Genomic DNA, 24,063 nt, shown 5'->3' with positions numbered 1-24,063 from the left:
ACAGAATCGGAGTTGAACGAATACTCAATGACTCAGCTTCCATAAATAATCGAGTGCCAAATACTGTAACATTGAGGAAATGGTAAGAACCATCGTGTGAGCAAAAAAGGAAAGGAGATATGGAAGATTTTCCATGTGATATTGGATTACGACTCGGGTTTGAATGAAGGCGGCTAGGGTTTCTCAGAGAAAGGGGAGAGAATGAGAGGATTTATGGGTGCTTGTCTTAGAAGAATGGGTGTTAGGGTTTGGGTGAATGTAATTAAAAATAGGGGAATGGTTGTGGGTCGTTGATCATTTGAGATCAACGGGGAGGATTAGAGGAGAAGCAGGGCGGGTCAAATGAACGGGTCGCATCCGAGTTGGGTTAATAGGGTCGTTTGGTTTGGCTAGCTTAGGGTGTGGGGCGGTGGATTGGTTCCGAAATTTGGCATGTTTTGGGCCAGATTTTAAATAAAAGAAATTAGGGAAAAATAATTTAATAAAATAGATAAATAAATATAAAAAAATACTATTTATAAAACTTAATATTTTAAAATAATAGTTTAAGATTATAAAAATGTAAAAAATTATTTTGACCCTGAATAAAAATGACAAATGCATTTAATTGTAAAGTATATGCTATTATTGCAAAAAAAAGTGCGTAAATAGTTCAAAAATACAGATGTAATTATGTAAAATGAATTAAAATATTATAAAGCATATATGTAGGTGTAAACAATAAATTCTGATGATTAATTCATCACAAAATAATTTGAAGGAGTAATTAATAAATATTTGAATAATTTAAATGCAAGAAAAATTAATTTTAAAGACTTAAAAATTATGAAAAATTATAGAAAGTACTTATATGACTCTTGTAAATTGGTGATATTGCAGAAATGATATTTTGAAAGTATAAAGGATATTTATAAAAATATGAGGGCAAAATTGGGTATTAATAATGATTTGTGGAGAAGGAATGGGTGCATAGTACTGTCTAAGTATTGGTATTGCTCACAACCACAAGAGGATACTTTTCAACATTTATTTTTAACAAGTTCTACTATAGATAGGGTATGAAAAACTTTTCTTCAAGCATCAAGCATTGTAGTGAATTTAGTGTAGGTGCATCAGGCAGTAAGAACATGGTGGAATGCACAATGTTGTCCCAAACTTAAGCCCTTTTTTTAGGCAGCTCCAACAGTGATCACATGGGAACTTTGGAAGAGGAGAAATACTATGAAGAATGAGGGTGCAATATCTTGTAATAGGATGATTCATGAAGTGAACAAGACTCTCCACTACCTAGCAAAGGTAAGGTATCCTTGGATGTCAAACATTCCTCTACTATGGCCAGAAATGATCAGGCTTTTTGAAGTGTATAAGCCTTGTGTTGTGACTAAAAGAATAGCATGGCAATTACCTTATTATGGATGGTTCAAATACAATACAGATGGTGCCTCTAGAGGCAACCCTGGACCTAGTTCCTATGGATTATGTGTGAGAGATTGTGGTAGTGATTTAATGTTTGCTAAGGTAGTGGAGATAGGAGAGGCAACAAACATTGTGGCGGAAGCAAAAGCTATAGTTGAAGGGTTGGCTTATTGTGTAAAAAATCAACTTCATCCTCTTATCCTTGAGACTGATTCTTTGGTGATGAAGAAGATCATTGAGAGTGAATGGGAGTCTACTTGGTGCATAGGGGCTGAGGTGAAGAAGATCAAGGAGATAAAGAGCAACTTCAATGTGATCTTTCAACATGTGCTAAGGGAGGGCAATGTTGTGGCAAATGTTTTAGCTAACCTTGATTTTTCTTTTGCAGGTACAATCACTTTTCACTCATTTAATGACCTACATTCAGTAGAAAAAATACTGATAAACATGGACAAAGCACAAATACCCAACCTTAGGGTTAGGGTTGCTAAGAAAAAAACTCCACACTGCTGCAAAACTCTTTAAATTTACTACCTGTTTTTGCTACTGCCTTTTTTTTTCATATATGTATAGTGTGTAACTACTGTCCAGTAGTATTAGCATGGCAACATGCTCAGTCTGGAGGTAGGAATACACTGTATGAAAACTATAGGGCAAACATGCAATGCATGTTCTCAACTACAAGCTTACAAGGTGATATGGTGTTAGCTATTAGGGTTTGGTCCTATTTCTGATTCTTATATGGCTATAGTATTGCATGTTGGATTCTTATTGATACACACTTTGTGTATAAAAACATGCTACTGATGAGTAAACTGAATAGCCCTACTGAATTAGCTGAGATACAAGGGCATCTGCTGCCTAACACTTCCTTACTATCTAGTTGTATAGTGCTTGCTCATTTTCCAGTGGTATTAGTATGGTTTCATGCTCATTCTGAAGATGAGAAGGCATTATATGACTCACAGTTAGTAGACAGGCAACTATTGATCTACAAAATTAAAGGTATATATGTGGATTTCTATTCCATTGGCTTCATATCTAGCTATATTGTTGGCTGTTGTGCACGTACATGGAGTTCAAGTTTGCAGTACAAGCTGTATCAACAATTACTTTTAGCAGTTCTGGATGGCTACTATACAGTGGTGTGATGTTGTGGAGTCCTTATTTGCCTTGTTCATGGGAGTCTTATCCTGTGAAATGCATAACCTGGTGCCGGATGAGAGCTTTGGAGGTGCTACTATATGGTTATTGCTCTTGGCCTTTGGACTCACTTGCACTGCTTGCTTATGGAAGCTTACATCCTATCTTCATGTAATAACTAGCTTGTTAATTTTGCTTGTATTAGTTACTACTCTAGCTAGTGCTAGTTTGTATTTTTTAGAGTCATTTGGACACCTTAAGACTTGGACCCATATTTTGGGATTTTATATATATATATATATATATATATATATATATATATATATATATATATATATGCACCCAACCTAGTAGTATATTTGCTTTAAAAATATTTATAAAAAATTGGGTTATTACAATAACTTTTTATATTTAAAAATTATTTAATTCACCTAAACTTCATTATATTCACATAAACCTTAAATTAATTTTTTCTTAAATAACGTGCCCAATTAAATATCACAATATAAAATAAAAATTAACGGAGAGAGTAACCCATACTTAAGATAATCCTGGTGCAAACTAGAGATGCTTATCGGGCAGATCAGGCGGATATTTATTTACGCTTAACAGTTCAGTTTCGGTTATCGGTTTATAAATATAGTAATTCGCTAGCCAACCGATAAGACATCAGAATGATTAGTATAAGATTAGGAATTATCAGGGGTTTACCGGCTGAATCAAATAGACAATAAAAAGAAGTAAAGAACTAGAGATAAGGAAAAATTTAAGTCCAGATTTATTTATATAATATTTCCTCCAATCGGTTTGATCTAATGCCAACTATTATATTCATGATATGCCAAATATTATGTAACTGTATGTTATTGATAACAATAGGAAGAAAATGTTAATGATCACACATGCTCCCACTTGGGAGTCTATCAGATTTCAATCTTGATAAAAATTACTCTAAATTCTCAATTATATCTATAAAAAAAAGATTCATAGCAGATCCTAAATAAAAAGGAAGTAGTTGTGAAATATTTATAATTTGTTAATTAAAGAAAGAAAGAATGAAGAAAAAGAAATAGCAAAAGTCAGGAGTGATAGGTAGAAGCGAGAAGAAAATGATGATGGGTTATGAAGAGGTAGAAAGAGGTAAAAATGTAAATATAAAATTTTTTAACGGATTAATGGTTTATCCGATTAAGAAATTGAATAATCTGTCTCAAATGTCAAGCTGTTAATTATAAAATTTTAATCAATTTATCAATATTATCCTGATAATCCAATACAAATAAGTCAATAAGCCAATTTAGGGTTCGATTTTGAGCTACTTGCAAACTATAGGAAGTCTAACCCCACTATTATTAAAAAATAAAAGAAATTTACTTAATTAGCCACCCGTCCAAAAAATGTTTACGGAGTAAACAATTTCAAGAGTTGCATCGCAAACCAGGCGAACTGAGCTGTCAATGACGCAGCACCAACACATTAATTAATTAGTATATTATTTAGTACAAAATTTGGGCTTCTCTCGTTTCCCCATGAACATACCCTGTCAACAAAACTACTTCGCACAGTTCCTTTTCTATTCTTGTCTCACTTCTTCTATGAACTGAAAAGCTAAACAAACGTAATTAAAACGAAAAGAGAAAATTAGAAAAATATCCAGTTGAAATGCTCGAGCCAGAACCACCGGCCCCTGCCGTCGGTCTACCATCAGAAACGCCGCCGCCGCCGTCATCCGACGAGGACTTTTTCTCGTCAGCATCGGCGGCTTCAACGTCCTCCACGTCATCGCCTTTAACTCCAATTCCTTCACCACAGCCTCATCCGCAGATCCCCATTTCATGGCCCCAAGACGGGACACTAACCCTAGCCTGGGTTACAAACCTAATGCTCGCATTCGATTGGGGATCTAAGAATCTTCCTCCGGCTGAGCTCCCCTCGGTGTTACCAGTAGAAGCTTTTGATCGGCTCGTACTGACGGCGTCAAAAATGCTGCATAAAGAACCCAATTGTGTACGTATCGATAGCGGGTCGGGTTTGGGTCCGGATTCGAGGGTTGTGGTGGTAGGCGATGTGCATGGTCAGTTGCATGACGTCATGTTCTTGTTAAAAGATGCGGGCTTTCCGTCAGATGATCGGTTCTTTGTGTTTAATGGGGATTATGTTGATAGAGGAGCTTGGGGTCTTGAGACCTTCCTTCTCTTGCTCGCTTGGAAGGTAAAAAAAGATTTTTTTTTAACAAAGGTTTTAGCTGATTGTTGTAGAATTATTAGTCTTTTGATTGAGTTAGCTGTAACTTACACAGTTATTTCTAATCAGAATATTATTAAGGTAATGTAGTTTGAAATTCAGTTGTGGTAGATATTAGTAATCCGCATTAATTCTGCTGCTACCATACCCGCGAAAAGTTATATTATTAGACTTATTACGTAGCTGCGAGTTGTGTTTCGGTGATAAGATAGAAATCTGTGTGTTCGTTTATGGAAATTATATCAGCAAAAGTGATAGTTGATCATGATTATCAATGTATGGGTCACTTTGCATGGAGAGTTAGATTCTTGTAGAACTTGTGGAGCTTCTGTTTAGAGAGAGATATTTTCTCACTTTGTCTATTTAACATTTCGGAGGGTGCACAACAACAAAATGCTGAAGCAAAATGAGATGGTGATCGGTAAACTTTTAAGTACCAGGATTCATATCAATTCATGGTAAAATGTAGAATAGGGATATTCAGTTTTGTGTTAGGTTTTATTACCCTTTGTCTTCCTAAAGTGCTGTCTCAAAATGATTTTTCCTTGGTTATATTGCTTCAGTCTTGTGCCTTGTTTTGCTGGGAGATAGTGATATGCGTCAAGCGGCTGTGAGCTTAAGCACCTTACTCTTGATATTTTGATGTGTTGTGTCTTTGAACTCAACTGGTCCACGTATATGAATTTCTATCAGATATCAGACAAATGCAACAGTGGATATTTAATGGAACTGTATGTTTTTCAGGTTTTTATGCCCAGTAGGGTGTTTCTCCTTCGCGGAAATCACGAGTCAAAATATTGTACCTCTGTGTATGGTTTTGAAAAGGAAGTTTTAGCCAAGTATGCGGACAGAGGGAAACATGTCTATAGGAAGTGTTTAGGATGCTTCGAAGGACTTCCTCTTGCTTCCATTATTGGTGACAATGTCTATACTGCACATGGAGGTATTTTCCGCAGCATTCCTGTCACTCCAGCTAAAAGAGCTAAAGGGAAGAAGAATCGCAAAATAGTTTCGAATCCTGAAATAAGTGCTTTATCTCTTGGTTCTTTGGAGGAGTTATTAAAAGCCAGGAGATCTGTCCTTGATCCTCCTTGGGAAGGTGCAAATTTGATACCTGGTGATGTCCTGTGGTCAGACCCATCAATGAAGCCTGGACTTTCCCCGAATAAAGACAGAGGAATTGGTCTCTTATGGGGTCCAGATTGTACGGAAGAATTTTTGAAGACGTTGAACTTAAAGGTATACTGCCTAATTCTATTTCTTTGTATATGCTCCTTTCTTGTTGTTATTGACACCGCCCTGCCGCTAAGTTAATTTCAGTCTCATCAAAGGCGCGCTTAAGCTCTGAAACGAGGCTCAAAACAAGTTGAGCGCTTCGCCTCACTTAGCGGGCGCTTCAGTGTTGGCATATAGGCTCTAAGATATACTTTTTCTTGCCAATAAGCGTAATCCTGAAGAGGCAACACTAACAAATTTATATCTCACTTTATCGTAATTTTTCTTCAATTTCTTTGTCCACATATTTTGTATTCGCGCTTACAGATATTAGTCTTAGACTACACATACATTTTTATAGTTTTTCTCCGTTTGCGCTTTTCTTCATTAAAGCTCAAGCTTTATTTGCGCTTAAAGCCCCAATAGACCTTAGAGCTTTTTTGCGCTTTTCACCTTTGATAACACTGGTTAATTTTAAGTTGTCTTTTACCAAATCTTATTGTACATTCTTATCATTCATTTATGAATGAACATATACAATATAATATGTCTTGTTCGACGGTTTTACGGTTGAATGATGTGATTGAACGTACTATTCGTCAGAATATAATCATTGAGTGTGTAGTTCTTGGATTAGATTTCAATAGCTTCTGTTTTAACTTATGTTTAGTTGAGGTGTAAGAAGAGGGTTACGACTTACCAGGACTGGAGTAAATGTCGAGGAATAAAGGTTATTTCTCTCATATAAAAGGGAAGTAAAAGAAGAGGTGGAGTAAAATTGGAAGGTTTAGGTACCCCTACATGGTAGCTTTTTTAGTTGTTACCCTTCCATGATAGCTTATTAATCCTTCCGAAACTAAATGGAAAGGAGGAAGTATACCACTTTTGTTCACTTCTTACCTTTCCAACCTTATCAGACAACTGGGTGCAAATTAATTAATATCTCACCTAAGTAATGAAACCAGCGATTTTCTCTTCCTGTACTCTCCGCTCAATTTTCTGGAATCAAACATGGTGTTAACCTTTGTGCTAATTCCTGCAGTTTTTGATTCATCCATCCATGACAGTACATCAGGAAAGGATTCACAAACTGCAGTTGCTTTATAATTATTTTTTTTACTCCCCAAATTTTCACTGGGACATATTTTTACATTGATGTGTTTTATCTTAGTCTTAACAATTCAAATATACTTTTTTTGTAACATATTAAGCCACTTAATATTTGAATCCATCCGTTTTCTTCTCATATGACTGACCCTTCAAATGGTGGGTCCTTGCCTGATGTGTATACTCAAGGAGTTCTGTGCTCATTTCATTGCCATTTCAACCTGTATGATGAACATAGAAAATCTACTCTCAGGCAAGAGAATTGATCCGATGTACTTTCAAATGGAAATTAATTAATTATCTGAATATTTTGAGTCCACGAGAAGGATTAGCATAACCAATCAAAGCAACTCTAAGAGGTCGTCATGAAATAAGATTTCTTGCACGTGTTCTATCCTTCCTGTGCAGGGTAAAGTTCTTTCCTTTAGTTAGTTCTGAACTTTGGTTACTAATAATAGGACAAGGTCGTACTTTTTCATATAATATAGTGTGCTCTCCTAGGTTGTGGCCTGTAGGGCTCTCATCTCACCCTTACTTTCGTCTTGCGGTATCATTGACTTGTTTTTCAATCAAACTGATTTCATAACCATAGAGAAAGACTCCTTTGGGTTTGGGATCAGTCTGCAATCCTGGATGTAGTAGTCAATTATGTGGACATACAAAGAATTGATGCACCTCTTTTGAATGTTAATCAGAAAAGTCTTTTCATCTTCGTCCACGTGAAGGGGGTTGGGTGTAGCATGTTTTCCTTGAGGAGAGCACTGCTCTCTATCTAGCTGCAATGCTATAGTATTAACCAATTACAAGCGCATAAGTTTAAGACATAGCTATACTGAGAATCTAAGAAAAGCATGCAATTTCCCGTACTCATTCAAGTAAGAAAATGATCTGGTTGTTGTTTCTTAAAAACTAGTACATAAAGATAGTTGTGCACATTAATACCTGAAGTTCTTTCCTCTTTCCAACATAGCCAATCCAATGTAGCTGGACACCAGATATTTCCTAGAGATACATACTGAACAACCTCTGGAGATGAATTTACTTGTATTTGGAACGGCAAAACCAACTCAGATTTAGCTTTATCGTGCTGCAACATCGCTTAATAAGGATGAGATAACACTCTGTTGGACATTGTAGCTGTAATAAGTCGCTAGTGTTGATTTTTCCTGGAATTTTGCTTTGAAAGAAATAATATTTTCTTCCATAAATGTAGTCCTATCATTTAATTGAAAAAAGAAAAATAAAAAAGCTAAAAATGGTATGAATCTCAATCGTAAGTATTTATAAATAAAAATTGCAAGTATCTATCAACAAAGCATCTAACCACCTAAATACTGAGGAAAAAGTGAAGAAGCACAAAGGATTTAAACATATTTTTGGGAGAAATAGGCATCTTGAGTAATAATTCCGATGTTCAGAATTATTCCATCTATCCTTTATATTTTCCAATTACGTTGTTCACGTAGCTTTAGGTTCTTGTATTTTATGTGAGCTCAACACCTCCCTTTGTAACTTTTAACAATGCGGAACTTGCTAACATTTTGGTCTTTAATTGTTGCTGCGTCAGTTGATTATAAGGTCACATGAAGGTCCAGATGCAAGGGAAAAGCGACCTGGACTTGGAGGAATGGATGTAGGGTACACTATAGATCATGTTGTCCCATCCGGGAAACTGATTACAGTATTTAGTGCCCCAGACTATCCACAGTTTCAGGTAATCTTCAATTTTATCATTCACTATTTTTTAATCAGAAAATTCACCTTACATGGTCACCTTTTGTCCACAGTCAGAGTTTGTATTTTGTGTTATACACGAGTATGTTGTCATCTTCCCTCTATGAAAACCTCTGTCGTGTTTACTTTCAGCCATCTTGTAGAAGGGTAGTGCCGTTCCACTATGTTATTGTTGATAGAATATGTAAATGCTTGTAAGCTTTGTTAATCTTGAATTACTTTTCGTGAAAATATGTGCCTGAGCATACTGATGGCATATTAGGAACATTTATCTTCTATTGCCATGTGCTTTCGATGATTGCATCAGTCAGATGTAGAAATGGGTAATAATGAGTTGCAAGGTGTCTCTGTACTTTGGCAACCAATATTTACCAAACATGCATAAAAAACTTCATTCTTCAGAAGTCATACCTTTCATATGCATCCTTTTGGCTAGAAAATTTATGGACTGGTCAGCGAATGATTTCCAATTGAAAGTCGGACAATTAATGCAGAGAAGGATACTCCTTGACTATGATTTTGTAAGTTTCTTAAAAGTGTTCTAGTCTAAATTTTCAGGTGGTGAAGTTCTGGTGATGCTTTTTATAGCAAAAAGACCTGAAGTATCTGAAGTATGGCTTGCATTAACCGAAAAAGATATCTAAGAAAGCTGTAAGGAAGCTTGTAAAAAAAGCTTAAAGTGAAATGAACATAATTCGATTTATTATGATGATTGGACGGTATCCATTTTTACAAAAAGTGTTCTACATGCAAGGCTAGCTGTTATATGCCTAGACCGCTTTTCTAATGTATCCTAATTTAATGCAAAAATCTTGGCATGATCTAGTTAATGCCAGACTGGCCTACTTTTTGTTCGTCTGCACCAGTTGCATGTTGAAGAGTAATTTGTGGGCTTGATTAGTCATATTATAAACTGAATTTCCAATGACATAACCGGCTGTGTCTCTGTACTTGGCCCATTTTTTGGTGGAGGCCCAATTATATTTCATGCTTTCAGTCTGGTAAAGGGAAAAGCCCCACATTGCTTGCCCAGGTCCCTGCCCAAGTTTTGGTGTTAACACAACCAATTGTCACTTTTAGGAGTATTAAGAAATGTGCAACAATTTTTGCAAGTTGCCTAAGGTTCTATGAAAATAGACTAAATTTAGGCGTTCAGCATGCAAAAAGTTTAAAATATATCTGATGCCATTTTCATACCTGGAAGCTGCAGTACAAATGGAGAAACTTATCTCTCTTTCTGTTTGTGCTCTTTACTGCAGGCAACAGAGGATAGATACCAAAATAAAGGAGCATACATTATTTTGGAACCTCCTAATTTTGACGTTCCTGTTTTCCGTAGTTTTGAAGCAGTTACTCCAAGACCAAAGGTATAGAACAATTTGAAGCATTATCTTCTGTTGAACTGGATTCATGGGGTGTCCTTCGCTAATAAAGAGTAAATTTTCTTTAAAGTTACTTGCATGTTCCTGGCTGTTGAATTTAGTAATAACATTAAGTAAATTATTGTGACAGGTAAATCCGTACTATGATTTTGAAGATGTCATTGATTCTGATGAAGAACTAGACTTAGCATCTATGGCTACATAAAGTGGTTCCCATGATCAGTGCGGCGTTTGCAAATCTTACATATTTGTACAATATTTGTACATGTTTCTATATTGTTTTTGAGGTGACATGAGTAAAATTACTGCTAAAGTATTTATTCCTCCAAGCTTCCTTGCCCGATAGAGAAATATGTATCATGGTTTTTTACTCGGAGCACTAGTGGTACAACTCTTTTTGTATCAACATTTATATTGGTTGCTTCTAGTATAACTAATGTCTTTCATGCTGCTTGTTTGTGCAAACCATGGAGGACTTTACGTTCATGTTGTATGCTCTTGAGAAGGTTTGTCTTTCAGTGGAATGTCCACTTGATTTCTCCAACCTTCTTCAGAACTTGAAGATTTCTCATTTGGATAATATTCCAAAGTTCTGGTCTTAGGGAGAGTTGTTATATGTTTTTTCAGATTGGTCCATATTAATTAAGCTACATGTTTGTCAATGGGAGATGGGACTAGTATTATAAGGTTCACTTTGTTATGTTTTAAGAGTTGCGGGGTTTTTTAGTAGTAGTGTTCAATGAGCATGAAGCCTCTTTATCTTCAAGTTGTTCTCTCTAGGTATCTAACTACCTCAAAGGAAACAAAGACTGGAAAACAGAAAAATTAGAAGAAGAGTCGGAATAATCTTATTATATATACAACCCACATTGCAATATGTTGGTTTTTTTTATTACGTTTCTTGTTGGATCAACTCTTTGGTGGATACTTGTTAAAAACACAAGAATACCTGAACAATTGCATGGCCTTTGTCCTAGGATGTTCTATGGCAGGTAATTAAGATAAAAAGCTGCGTGTTCTTTTTCTTTGTTTTGATAAAAGCTTTTATTTTCTAGAAACATATTATTATGTTGTACTTCATGATACTTTAACCGACACTTGAAAATTGAAAAGCTACCGCCTATCTCCAAAAGCTTCGCTTCATTGTCATGTTCGTCTTCTCCTTCATTATTGCTCTTCCAGATCCAGCTCCAGTGGCTGTGGTTGCAGAATTGCAGCTAGTGGTTGGAGTATTTTTCAATTGGAGTTGAAGGCGGAAAATGGATCGGAAAAGGAAAAAAGACTTCTTTTACATTTGTCACGGCAACACGCGTGAAAATCACTTCATTTTCAAAGAAACTATAACAAAGGTGTTACATAGGCACATTTAGTTGAGTACTAGCAGTAGTTATAATCTCACGCATAATAAAATTCTCTTTCTGGTTTGCCAAAGATAAAAACCAAAAACCGAATTAGCAAACTGAGAAATCCGAACCAAACAGAATTTACTTTGGTTCAGATTGTATATCTACAGCACCAAGAATCCAAAAACCAATAAAATAAAACAAGTAATCAGATGAAACCCTTCTTATTGAATATTGATGCAGATGTATCCCAAGGTGAAAAACGTAGGAAAAAAGAGAGAATAACCATCTGCATTACATTTCAGCTCAACAAAAAATTCATCATGGGCAGCAAAAACTGGATAATTGCATAGAAATGCAATGTACAAGATCTCCACAAAAAGTCCGAATAAATCCCACTGAAAAGGCACACCCTATCCCCACAACAAGATCCAAAAAATAATTTAATTAACTGCAATATTATTATATTTAATCTCATCTCACTCTAACCAGACCAACATGTGAAAGTAAATACTAGTTAATTAGCATTCCTTTCATGTTGTTCACCCCAACCAAATGAGACAGCGCTAGCACACAAGGACGAGCACAATCTTAATATCCCTCCCTCATCTTAATGCACAACTGGTCCAGCTGTATGAAATGATTCCCACATGAGAGGAGAGAAAATATTAGTTCTTCAACTAATGTTACACGGTAGATCGCGTAAGCGCAGCAATCAATCGTGTCAATTAACACTAACAGCAGATTTCTTCCATGGAAGCTTTTGCTCATTGGATGAACCATCCATAGTTGGGGCTGACAACAAGACCAACTTCTTCTGGAATCCGCACTCGGTAGACCATAAAAGCTTGAAGAGTTGGGAATCCTGCTAAAATAGGAAGTGTGCAATCAGCAAGCAACCTTAAAACTCGTCATTTTAGGTTCAGAGTGGAGAAATCCATAGGGGCAGTCTCTTCACCAGGAAGCCTCAAGTTATTCTGCTTTCAATTCCCTTCAGAATTCAGATATGCAATTACAAAGATTCACCCTCCACTCTTGTTATGAAACAATTTCCATAACACAAGGAACGACAAAGGGACCAGAAAAGAAAAAGCTTAGAAACCACCAAAAAGATGAAGTCAATGGATTAACATGCACGACAAAAATATAAATATGAAGAGATAATAGGAACATTTAAAATAAAAAATAAAAACAAAAATGACAGTAATGGTTCCTGATTTAAGAAATCGAGTAACATCATAACCATGCATGACATAGAAAAAGGAGACTAGGAGGTTTTCTTTTTCTTTTGATCATTAATGGATACTCCCAAGAGATTAGTCAGAACTGATAATATATGCCTGCATGTGCCATAAACATTTGTTTCACTAAGAAAATTACCTTCACTTAGTTGGGAGCCACTCACATTCAACACTTGATCCATTTAAAATCGAAAAATGAAAATAAAAAATGAAGCAGCTCCTTTAAAACTGTCCTTGGCAAATGACAATATTGTTCACAATCAGGAAACTAGTACCAAAACCATTCAAATCCTGAATTGAGCCCATGAAATATAAAGGAAAACAAAAAATTTAAAACATAGACCAAGTATTACTGAAATCATGTTACTAGCTTATGATTAGTGACACAACTTTCTTTTAGATACTTGAAATTATCACTCGCAGAGTTCACACACGAATGCTCTGGCAAATTTTCATCCCCTTATTGACCTCTCTGTCTACCACTCCCTCAAGGGAGAGACAGGATGGCGTTTATAAATAGATTGGCTAATTTATGTTCACACAAAACCGACATTCACCCATCGTTAAACCATTCCATGAATGAAAAAAGACCAGCAAATCCTTGTCATTAGTCATTACCTTAAATTATGCATGCTGGACTTGCCGGTGTAATTGCAGAATCCAATCCTGATAACCATTAGAGCCACCAACTGGGTCCTCAATTAGATGTGCAAGCAAAAAGAAGCCTTCTCTAGGCTGTTCACCTTGCCTCACAAGATGGCATAGTTGATAATATGATCTGTCGCTCTCCCTTTGCTTTTTAAGCAAGCCCATCAGTTTTCTTGACATTTCATTATCTAGCTCTTGAAGTGAAACCTGGTTCTCAATAGAATAGAAGAAACCACATTAGAGACTGCAAAACAAGCAGAAAGTTTGCGGGAGTTGAATTCAAATATCAATGCAGTGAAGGCCATAGGGTTTATTTGGTACGACAATGACATGAGAGCTTAAACAGAGATGTGAGGATTCGTGTAGCCGACCCTAACTTGTTTGGGACTGGGGTGTAGTTGTTGTAGTGAAGGCCATAGGGTTGAATCAGCAAAGAGACCAGCTGAGTCAAAACATTGTTCCTCTATTCCAAATTAAATGCCCCAAGTTCTGTCTTAACTCAGGTTGTGCCTAAGTTGTGTCCTCTCTCCAAACAGGTGAAGTCATTCCCTGCACTATCAAATACCTTTTTTGGGGGGTGGGGGATAAGCAAGAAATGGAATGGGGGATAAGCAAGAAATGGAACCACCCTTATTATCAAAAGAGTAATGGTAGACCGAAGACCAGATCTTTCTTTGTTTTTTTGATAACACAGAAATCCCAAAGGGCTAGTGGTGCACAGTTCAAATTCCTCAATAACTCAACCTTATCTCCAACTTTTTCACAACTTTTATTAAGAATAACACTTCAACTCATGACTTAATATTTGTGCGAAAAGAAAATGGGCACTTAGATTCGGAAGAAGGGAGGACCATGCACCCTTTTTTAAGGTTTTCATAAGCAAAGAATGCCCTATAAGTAAACTCATTATAAATTCCCAGTGAACATCATATCACCTGTAAACAAACTTATTCTAAAATGAAGATGTAATTACTCGAACAAAGATTTAAGACCTATCTCCATCAAGGGATCTCTTTCAAAGATCCAGGAAAAAGCTGCTTCTTGACTCACTAAATTTAAATTTGCAAGGCAACAAAAGAGCAGTAGTTATCTCTTCATAAATGCCAAAATCATTATGTGGGTCTAAATTTCTTATCTTCCACGTGCTTCTTTAAGTGACATACTACACTGTCAATAAAGTGTAGATGCTAAAGAACCATAAATTGGGTGCACTTGCTATTTTTTGGACAATATATCGTCATTGACTTGGCTCTCCATTCCAACTACTTGGATCTCAGCATTTCAGGGAAGTGACAGATCTGAGCACTTAAGATATTGAAGGAGTATGTGCCTTCACCAGAGAATATGATGTTATGAATGAAGCTCCTCCTCCATTGCAAACCTAGCCACATGCTAGCTAGTGCTGCTGACTACTGTATGCTCAGAAAAGCAAATATACGGGAAGTTTCTACACCTTCCGGGAAAGGAACTCATATGGGAGGTTTGAACCTTTGGGCCTTCATTATACACTTGCACAAAGGGAAAGAAATCCTGTTCTGAGACTAACCACAAACCAGGACGTGCAGACCAACTAAAGTACTTCTGAAGTACAACTCATCCATATCTACTATCTAGGAACAAAAATAAAAGAGAAATCCCAAAATATGTCAAAAGACTGTCTTAAGCATGAACAATTCTGATAATCTAGTAGACAAGGCACACAATATTAACCCCGAGTTGCAAAGTCCCCTCCAGTACTCTGCTCAATTGGTCATAGGAGTGAATAAAGTTAAGATGATAACATCTAGAGCTGAACACACCAACACACCAGTAGATGATCCAAGGAAAAGCAAATATATAGTGGTCTAAACCAGAAACAATCGCGTTTTAGCAATTCTGTTTACATGCAGGCTAAAAGGAGAGCAAGAATTAGGCAAATGTTATGGATTCCACAGTTTTGGATGACGCGGTAATAAGGAAAATGTCAATAAATCAGTGAGAGTAACAACAGGGGTAGAGCTACAATAAAGAAGACAAAATTCAGAAGAAGGCAGGAGTAGAACCTTTAGGAGAAAAATGACAAAGTATAAGCAAAAAGGAATGGAGACACTCATCTATAACCTAGTGGGGACCAATAAAGGATTGTGTGCTCTTTCTACATAAGGGGGGAGGGCTCCAGCAGTAGCTTCCAGCACTTACCTAAAGGTCAGTGTTGATTAAAGGAACTAACCCTAAATACAAATGCCAGAGGGATGATGCTACAGAAATTAGTTGCATAGAGTAAACAGAAGACTATAAACAATAAAGAAACAAATAACTTATGATCCATGTAAAATTAAAAAAAGAGGCTTGTTCAATTAAAAAAGATGGTATAGTTGGGCAGAACGGATGGATATATCTATGCCAAAAATTACATATTTTTTATCAATATTTTCATGTACTATTTTTTTTTTGATAACCGTGGTGTCCGGGCCAGCTTGCACGCACCATGACTAATTCCACGGGATACCTGCCACCTCCCACCAGCAACAGGTACCAGGTAACTCTATCCACCAAGGCTTGGATAGATGGGAAGAAATCACCTAGTATTTGTCTCCGCTGGGATTTGAACCTGAGACCTCATGGTTCTCACCCACTTCATTGACCACTAGGCCACACCCTTGGGTGCTGCACCATGGAACCACTTTGAAAAATAAAATGAGAACATTGCTTTTGGCTTCCTACATCCTATTATCCATTGTCAAAAGTCTACTCAGATTTTACCAGTTAAACCAAACCAAAATAAGTACCGAAGTAGTTGGTAGTAAAAGTGCACATTCAAGTTTCATATGGCCCACTTTTTGGTCCACTCAGCACCAAATGGAGCCTATTTAATATGGTTGTGCTGAAGATGTGGTGGTCTAAAAAGCTTACCTTAGAGTAGTCAGCAGCAAAGTGTTCTCCGAGCAAGTGCTTGATCATATCAGGAGAAAGCATTCTACCAAACCAGATGATAAACCGGAAACCATCATCGTAGAGATAGAGACCCTGGGGATCTAAGCTCTCTTTTGTAAGTGGAATCCCTTTCAAGATGTCTTTAGACTCCTCAGGTGAAGATGGTTTCTAGAAATAGAAAATTATTAGGTTTTAGAACCTTTAAAGCATAATGAGCAACAATGTGGAAGGGTTGTCAGATGCATACTCTTAGAAGATATTCATCTATACGGATCAACTTAGGATACAGAAGCTTCAACAATCTTTTAACGGGCAAAGCCATCATGGTATATCCAGCAGCACATCGTTCATCAAGCTGAGCATCAGCAAATCCACCATGGAGGGCTGTTGATTTGCATAAAGCTAATCCATATAATGGCAAGTACTTCAAAGATTCTGGATATATCATCTTTCCAGCCACACGGTGCTGCACAGCATGGAGATTTCGATATTCTCTAAGAGCTTTCCCAATCCTGAGTTGAACAGAATTTCGAGCCTCTTCCAATTTAGAGGTCAGAGTTTTCTCAATTGCTGAAAGATAAGAACTTGAGCGTGAGAGACCTAAAAATACTAAAGGCGAAGGTATCAAAGTCAAAGGACCAAGTACAGGAAAAGTATTGCAAAATTTACCAAGCCTGGTAAAAAGAGAAATGATGGCACCAGTATCAGCCAGGCGATACATTTCTCCTAAATCTGAAACGACAGGTGCTGCTGCTGTGTGTACCCTAATGCGCCTTTCTCCAGAAGATGATGTGTATCTTTTAATTGTTAAGAAAGTGTTCCAGGAAACCAAGTCAAGTAGAATTCCTCATTCGTCACGGGAAAATTCCCTCATTACCTAAAAGATATATAAAAGGTAGGAAACTAATGCTTCTCTAAAATATTAAGGGGGGAGTTTTGATCCTAGAATAGACGTCGCCTTAGCCTTCTTTTTAAAGACTGGTGCAGGAGTACTCAAGAAAAATACATGAAGTGAATCGAGACCAAAACAGCATTTCATGCTAAAGGATACAGTAAAGCAATTTGGAAAAATACTGTCTGGGAAGTGAGTAGTGTTTCTTCAAGGGATAACTGCATTGCATATGCTTTATCACAGTCGACAGCAGGAAGTGCTATTAGATCAGTGGATCTCAGCATGAAGTTCCCATGATAAGTTGTAAAACGGACACCTGAAAGCACCATAAAAAAACACCTTAATGACCATTACCAACATACACTCCACAAGCTCGCCCTTTATTTCACGTGGAAGAGGAATCCAGCTTCTAGGTTAGAGTAGTATAGCAAGATTACCTTTTCCACATCTTATACGCATGACAGACTCCCAAGCAGTCTCCCTTGTAAGATCTCGGGTTAACTCGTGATGAAATCTATCTTTGTGAACGGAAGCTTGAAAACTTGGATAGTAGTATACCTGACCACCTGTATACTTCGCAAGCGTCCCTACAACATGATTGAAGAAAATTATACACCAATATTTCATGAGGCCTACGTACCAAGACATTACCAACTGTGGTAACCAAAATAACGAACTCCCTTTATGTGTAGCTTATAATAAAAAAAATTGAACAACCTTGACTATAGCGACACGGAGGATACAGAAGGTTTCACGATTCTGGTTTTGCTTATACTTCTAGTGAACTTCAAACTGAAAGAACATCAAAGTTCCTCGCAGTAGTCACTAAGTCGGCCTTCCCTGATTGCCTTATGCTCAAGGCCCCTTTATGGAAACAAGATTACGTTTGATAAAGTAAAAGAGCTCATAAGGATCCAGTGTTAGAATTTTGGGCATACAGAAAAAGAAAATGCTGGCGTAAACCTAAGTATTCATCAATGGACAACTTCAGGGGGGGGTGGGGGAGGATATTTGTGAGTTGGTGTTGCAAGTGAAAGGAATCAGAAAGGACACTAATCATCTGTCGTTGCTCGCAGTTTGACTACACAATTGGGGACCCAAAGCTTTATAATAAATCAAGTGTGTCATCCAACGAAAGCTGGGGAACGGAAACACGAGCTACGTATTATAAAGGATCAACAGTAGGGAGATAGATAGCCTGGAACATCACCACTATCTCACTTTTGGTGCTTATGGAATTAAAGGAAGAAAGAGTGCTTCAATGATGTAAAAGGCATCAAAAGATGCTTCATATTTCACTTCTTAATTTGTTGTAAAGAGAGAATACCGTGTTCTTTTTTTTTTTTTCTTTTTTTTTGAGAAGGTAACATTTGTTGTATATATATTAACTGCACCAAAGGTAGTGCAATCATCCATAGTTACAAAAGGTGGAACAAAAGTGTATTAAGCCTTAAACTACTATTGACAAAAGGTGGAACCAAATCCGTGTTCTATTGACAATTGGCAACTTGATTAGATGCCAGTAGACAACTTCGCTTGAGACAAACAAACAATCTGTACTAACTTTTGACAGCGACTTGGTGCTAGTAATGAAAATTTTGACTCATCAAAAGGAAAAGTTAAAAATGAAACAGTATTTCAGCTTAAAATGAAACACAGTTTAATTTGTAGAGCAGATGTCCTCTATTGTGAAAGTTCAATTACCTAATGTAGCTATGTCAGTATATTTGTCACTGAAAGCATATATATTGACTGCTATCTGATACTTGGTGAAATCAGCAGCCATCTGTTTATAGAAAGGATCTTCAGGTACTCTCAATGTATGCTCTTTATCAGTTCCATAAACACGAATATCATCTCCTCGCAGTCTTAAGCGGCCAACACCAAGTGATGGAAGACTGCTTTGAAAGATCAGCAATTTACCGCCAAGTTGGCTCTGGAAGCAGAGAGACGATATTAGTTAGTGTGAATCAACAGAAGGAAAAAAGGAGATTTTACATAATGGAAAGGAAAAACTTCTGTGATACCAAGAACTTGAAAGTCATAAAATCATGTGAACAGCATAGAAAGTTCGCGCACCATAACCATGAAGGCTGCTTTAAGAGCTGGACCAAAAGCTGACTCCACATTTACATTATCCTGAAACATTGAAGGAAGGCTGTCTAGAAATGCATCTACCACAGTTCTTGATTCTGACAAGTTGACAAGGAGATCATCTGGCAATGGCACAAATACATCTTCGAGATCTGACATGACCATCATTTGAGGTTGAGTGAAGGACGACTGGTCCAAGATGAAAAGAATCTAGTTATTTAACAGTAAATGGATATTGATATTATGTGATAAGATTAATTATTACTCAGCTGACTTGCCTTCATGTTGTAAAAGTGTACTGTACTGTCATAAGTTATAAACCCGATCTGTGTTCTGGGATATCCAGGCAAGCTGTCCAAACAGTTCTTGATTGTTTGTGCTAAAACCTGTCATAGATGTATAAACCAATTATAAAGGGCCTACCAGATATACTTGCAATTTAACAGATTATTCTACAAAAAATTGCTCCAGTAGGCAACACAAATAGAAGTCTAACAAGGCAGGCAAGTGATTCTAAAAGGAATATCGAATTAACACCAAATGAACGGAGACCCTCATGCTCATATATATACACATTCAGGCTTATCTATGCGACTGCTTTCCCAAAAGCATTCTAACATAAGGTGGTAACAGCAAGAGTTGCATCAACAAACCACATGATAATGGACAAATACAGAATCATCTCCTAGTTAGGCAACTTGTATGTATACTGGCCATAATTGAACAAATTTTGAAATGCTTTGTCCTATGCTGCAGTTAGATTCAGACTGGAAAGCTCAATAACTAAAAGAACAGAAGTTCTTACCTCAAGCATTCCACTTCTCACAGCAGTCACAGATACATCGATGAGAAAAAAGTACAGGGGTGGCATCGGAGGCCTGACCATGTACTCAGCCGGAGCAATAAAGTCCACGCTACCTTTGGTAAGTTCGGGCCTTTGATCCAAATCGACTCTTCTGCCACTGGCATCCAAATGGGCGAAATATTCACCAGGAACTAGACATAAAGAGGATAAATGAGCCCATGCACTTCAAAAGAGGACACAACATTCTACATCCTCAATATGCAATGGTAGCAATGAGAATCCGCAAGATTATTTAAGAATGACAAAAAGCAGAAAAACATAGCTGGGAGGCCCTGAGGCCCCTAACATTGGATGCTAACTTGTGCATATACGGCAATGAAAACAATACCATATTAGGCACATTAAAACCAGGATAGCTCTTCAGCAGTCACAATAAAAGAGGGCATGGTGGAGTATCAAAATTCTCTTAGCAGCAATTTGAATGAAAGGTGAGTGACTAGTAGAAGATAGACTGATAAAGATGCAATGAGCAGAAAGAAAGGTCTACATAGAAGTTTTTATTCATTAGTAAGATAGTACAGTTTAGGTTTAAAGTAAAGTGGGGTCAATTTATTAAAGCATTTCTCATTAATCATCTAACCTTCTACCAATTAGTTAATCAAGGTTAAGGTTGTTTATAAGATCGGGACGCATGTGCTCTTGTAAGTTGTAAGTACGTTACTTGTTAGGAAGCAATGACAATAGGAAGCAATGACAGCTTCGTGAACATTAACCCACCTCCCTCCCATCCTACCCACATATTAGGAAGTAACAAAACTTCTAATCAGAAATGCAACAGAATATTCAAGGAGGAATTCAACTATTCCAGCTACATATTACTGAAACTTTTAAGTACACTAAAATCAAAAAGGAGAGCTCCGACAATAAACTGGTTAAAAACTCAAGAAATGAAGCAACATTACTTACCTTCATTAAGCAAAGCACATATGTTACATCTCCACTTTCTTCCACTGTCAGTAAAAGTCACATAAGGATTTACATAAGTGCGACACCTTCTACAGCGGATGATACCAGTTGGGGCAAAATTAACTACAGGAACTTCCTCCTGCATGACGTATATTTTGCACGTAGAGCAAGTGAGATTCATATGAAGCCCTAAAAACTGTAACAACCAAGAATATAAAAGACTACTATGTTATAAATACAAACCCCATCAGGCGTCTCGGCGAGAGGACAAACAACTGCTCCAAGAGATAAGTGCCACCTTGAAGCCAAAGACTGAGAATTCGGAATGCCACTAGTTGTCAGCCTCAAAAATCTAGAACTACAGTTCATGGGATACATATCAGACAAAACGTTCTGCTCAGGGTCATCTTCAATTGGTCTCGGTAAAACTTTAGAATCAAGGCCGGAATCAAATGATCCTGGAACAGACCCAATAGAAAAGGAACTGAAGTCTTCCACCAAACCCTGCATAGCTGACATAGGAGGCGTAGATCCTGGATGTTGAGATGTTAGAGGTGGTGGTGCTGCATACCCTCCTTGTTGAGCAAGATATGGGGTAGAAGCTGCTGGCACTGGTGGGACATAGCCGCCTGGCTGAGAAGGATATGATACTGATTGTCTAGGTGGAGCCTGTGTAAACCCTGAAGGCTGCTGACTTATATACCCAGGAAAAGAAGATTGAAAGCCAGGTCTAGCAGCAGGATAAACTGAACTAGCTGGAGGAGAAGACGGCTGCATGGTTGCTCTGGCAGCAGAAAACTGGGATGGTATGGATGCCTGATGAACATTTGGTCTAGGCTGCAGTGTACTTGCACCTAGAGGGGGAGATCCCATCGGAACTGGAGGAGGTTGGATTTGTGGATGATGGGCAATAGGAGGTATTGAGAAAGGACCAGAAACAGGTCTAACTGGGGGTGCTAAAACAGGCTGCCCCGGCACTGAAGTGCGTGGAGGTGGTACCTGAGCTGTAGAAGGGAACTGCGGTGCTGGGAAACGCTGGAAAGGGCCAGTGCCTGTCGGCGCATATGGAGGTGCTGATGTTGGAGGTGGCCTCCCTGCATCATTAGGCATACCGGGCGGCATCGGTCTAAAAGTAGAGGTCCCTGGTCCAACCATGGGGCCAGATGAAGGCGGAGATGACATAGCTGGAGAAGAAGTAGGGGGAGCAGGCCGAAAAGCAGAAGCATCAGATCCAACTACTGGAACAGATGATTGAAAAGGATTTGCACTCTGCGGAACACCAAAAGGTCTAGTAGCAGGCCTTGAGGGAAAGGTTGGTCGATTGGGATATTCGGGGCCCATGGTCACAAAGGACCGCTTCCTGATGTTTTACAACCAAAACAAACAAAAAGGCATGTCATTATTATATTAGCAGAAAAAAGGCAATGCAAGACTTATACATCAGCCGAAAATAGTAGGAAAGCAAAATATTTGCAGAGTTAAAGTACAATGCAAGAATGCAAAAGGGGAAAAAAGGCAAAAAAGAAAGATAAGGACAAAGGAGAAGAAAAACAGCTCTGTCTAAGTAGATATACTTAACCGGAAGCTTTTATCATTTTGTCAATGAGCAGCCCAACGAGTTTGACAGCAGATAAGGAATAGTTTGGAGAAAGAAGGACGGGGCAAAGGGAAATATCAGTTGCATTTCCTTTAGTTGCCTACGGCGCAGAGAATCTGTTTCTAGTAGCTAAATTCTTTTTTGTTTTTCTTTTCTATAAGAAGTCTCTAGTAGCTAAATCTCGTGGAGGAACACTTAATGTAAGCCAAATTAGAACAGGTTTTGCAGGTTTTGCCTCTATCCTGATATCTTCCTTTAACCCCAGCATTAATACTGTGCCAGTAATCTACATTCCACCATAATAGATGACAAAACAGTTAAATAAGAACAGTAACTGTAAACAATAGTTTATTAGTTAAACATTCTTTCTTTATCAAAAACAATAATACAATCTAGAGCAACATTCAACTCTGAGGCTGATGCTCATATCCTTTATTCGAATCAGCGTAACATTAACACCATTAATTCTAACAAGTAGCAAAAATCCATACGTAATTTAACTCAACACATAAATAAAACTATATCACTCAACAATAGAATTTAGCATCTGATCTCAGAAGATCAAAATTCAAGCAAAATCAAATTCCTTGATTCAAAAAAGGCCCAGTATTTGTAACGAAACAACAGTTCCTAATCGCACAATCAATGAGAAATCGGAATAGAAGTCATCGATTTGAATTAAGATAAATGACCTGATGATAGATCTCGCCGGTGACTCCGACGGAATAAAAGTGGAATTGGAGTAGAGAGAATCGGCGATCAGCGGCAAGCGAGGTCGAAGCAGTGGAATGTTTTAATAAAGCATGTTTTTTTTTTTATTTCTCCTTTTATTTGAAGAACTGACAAGATCCAATTCCAAAGAGAAATACAAAACCCAGAAATTTTACTAGCAAATTGGCAAGGGTAAATATAATTGGATTAAATTTATCTTCTTCTTTTTTTTTAACAGTAGGATTAGTTTCCTTTTTGTTTTTGGATACAATAGGATTAAATCATTAGAGAAAAAGTTTCACTTTTGCCCCAAGGGATTGCATTCTTCTTTTACAGCCTCCTTCCCAGTTTAGCCCAAATTGCATTTTGGCCCCGCTCTAAATTTTTCCACAGCTGATATGATATTTTTTTTCTTTATCAAAATATAATTAACAATATCAGCTGATGTTCAGTGTGTTCTAATCTTTAGTGATTTTTAATCCCGAAAACAAATCCAAATAGTGACTAAAAAGAAATCAACAAAATACTTTGCCCACTTTTTTTCTTCTCCATTTCCCCCCTTTTTGGCTATTGAGTTGAGTAAAACTCCATTACCGTTGCATTTTTTGTAAC

The 24,063-nt window shown here is 37.4% G+C and overlaps 2 protein-coding genes across 5 annotated transcripts; one reads left to right on the top strand and one right to left on the bottom strand.

Annotated features, from left to right (window-relative positions):
• The first annotated feature begins 4,075 nt into the window (after window positions 1–4,075).
• Window positions 4,076–10,706, top strand: LOC107832727 (serine/threonine-protein phosphatase 7-like). The gene is made up of 5 exons (XM_016660592.2): window positions 4,076–4,770; window positions 5,548–6,042; window positions 8,693–8,839; window positions 10,119–10,226; window positions 10,372–10,706. The coding sequence occupies exons 1-5, from the start codon at window positions 4,222–4,224 to the stop codon at window positions 10,444–10,446; spliced, it is 1,374 nt and encodes a 457-aa protein (XP_016516078.1). The 5' UTR covers window positions 4,076–4,221; the 3' UTR covers window positions 10,447–10,706.
• A 1,086-nt stretch (window positions 10,707–11,792) lies between these two features.
• On the bottom strand, window positions 11,793–23,697 carry LOC107832726 (protein transport protein SEC24 A). Of its 4 annotated transcripts, none has more exons than XM_016660587.2 (14): window positions 23,433–23,697; window positions 21,387–22,503; window positions 21,144–21,282; window positions 20,178–20,368; window positions 19,651–19,758; window positions 19,358–19,561; window positions 18,983–19,214; window positions 17,716–17,865; window positions 17,438–17,594; window positions 17,056–17,183; window positions 16,634–16,956; window positions 16,366–16,554; window positions 13,444–13,680; window positions 11,793–12,616 (listed from the first exon to the last, which is right to left on the bottom strand). In XM_016660587.2, the coding sequence occupies exons 2-13, from the start codon at window positions 22,482–22,484 to the stop codon at window positions 13,450–13,452; spliced, it is 3,150 nt and encodes a 1,049-aa protein (XP_016516073.2). In that variant the 5' UTR covers window positions 22,485–22,503; window positions 23,433–23,697; the 3' UTR covers window positions 11,793–12,616; window positions 13,444–13,449. The 4 variants fall into 4 exon arrangements, with proteins under 4 accessions (XP_016516073.2, XP_016516076.2, XP_016516074.2 ...); XM_016660590.2 differs by having other exon boundaries at window positions 11,793–12,452; window positions 23,433–23,673; XM_016660588.2 differs by having other exon boundaries at window positions 11,793–12,575; window positions 23,433–23,631.
• Between the last annotated feature and the right edge of the window lie 366 nt (window positions 23,698–24,063).

This window comes from Nicotiana tabacum, chromosome 17 (genome assembly GCF_000715075.1).
Source record: "Nicotiana tabacum cultivar K326 chromosome 17, ASM71507v2, whole genome shotgun sequence".
Taxonomy (NCBI): domain Eukaryota; kingdom Viridiplantae; phylum Streptophyta; class Magnoliopsida; order Solanales; family Solanaceae; genus Nicotiana; species Nicotiana tabacum.
The sequence above is the reverse complement of the archived record's forward strand: the minus strand, read 5'-3'. Positions and strand labels throughout refer to the sequence as shown.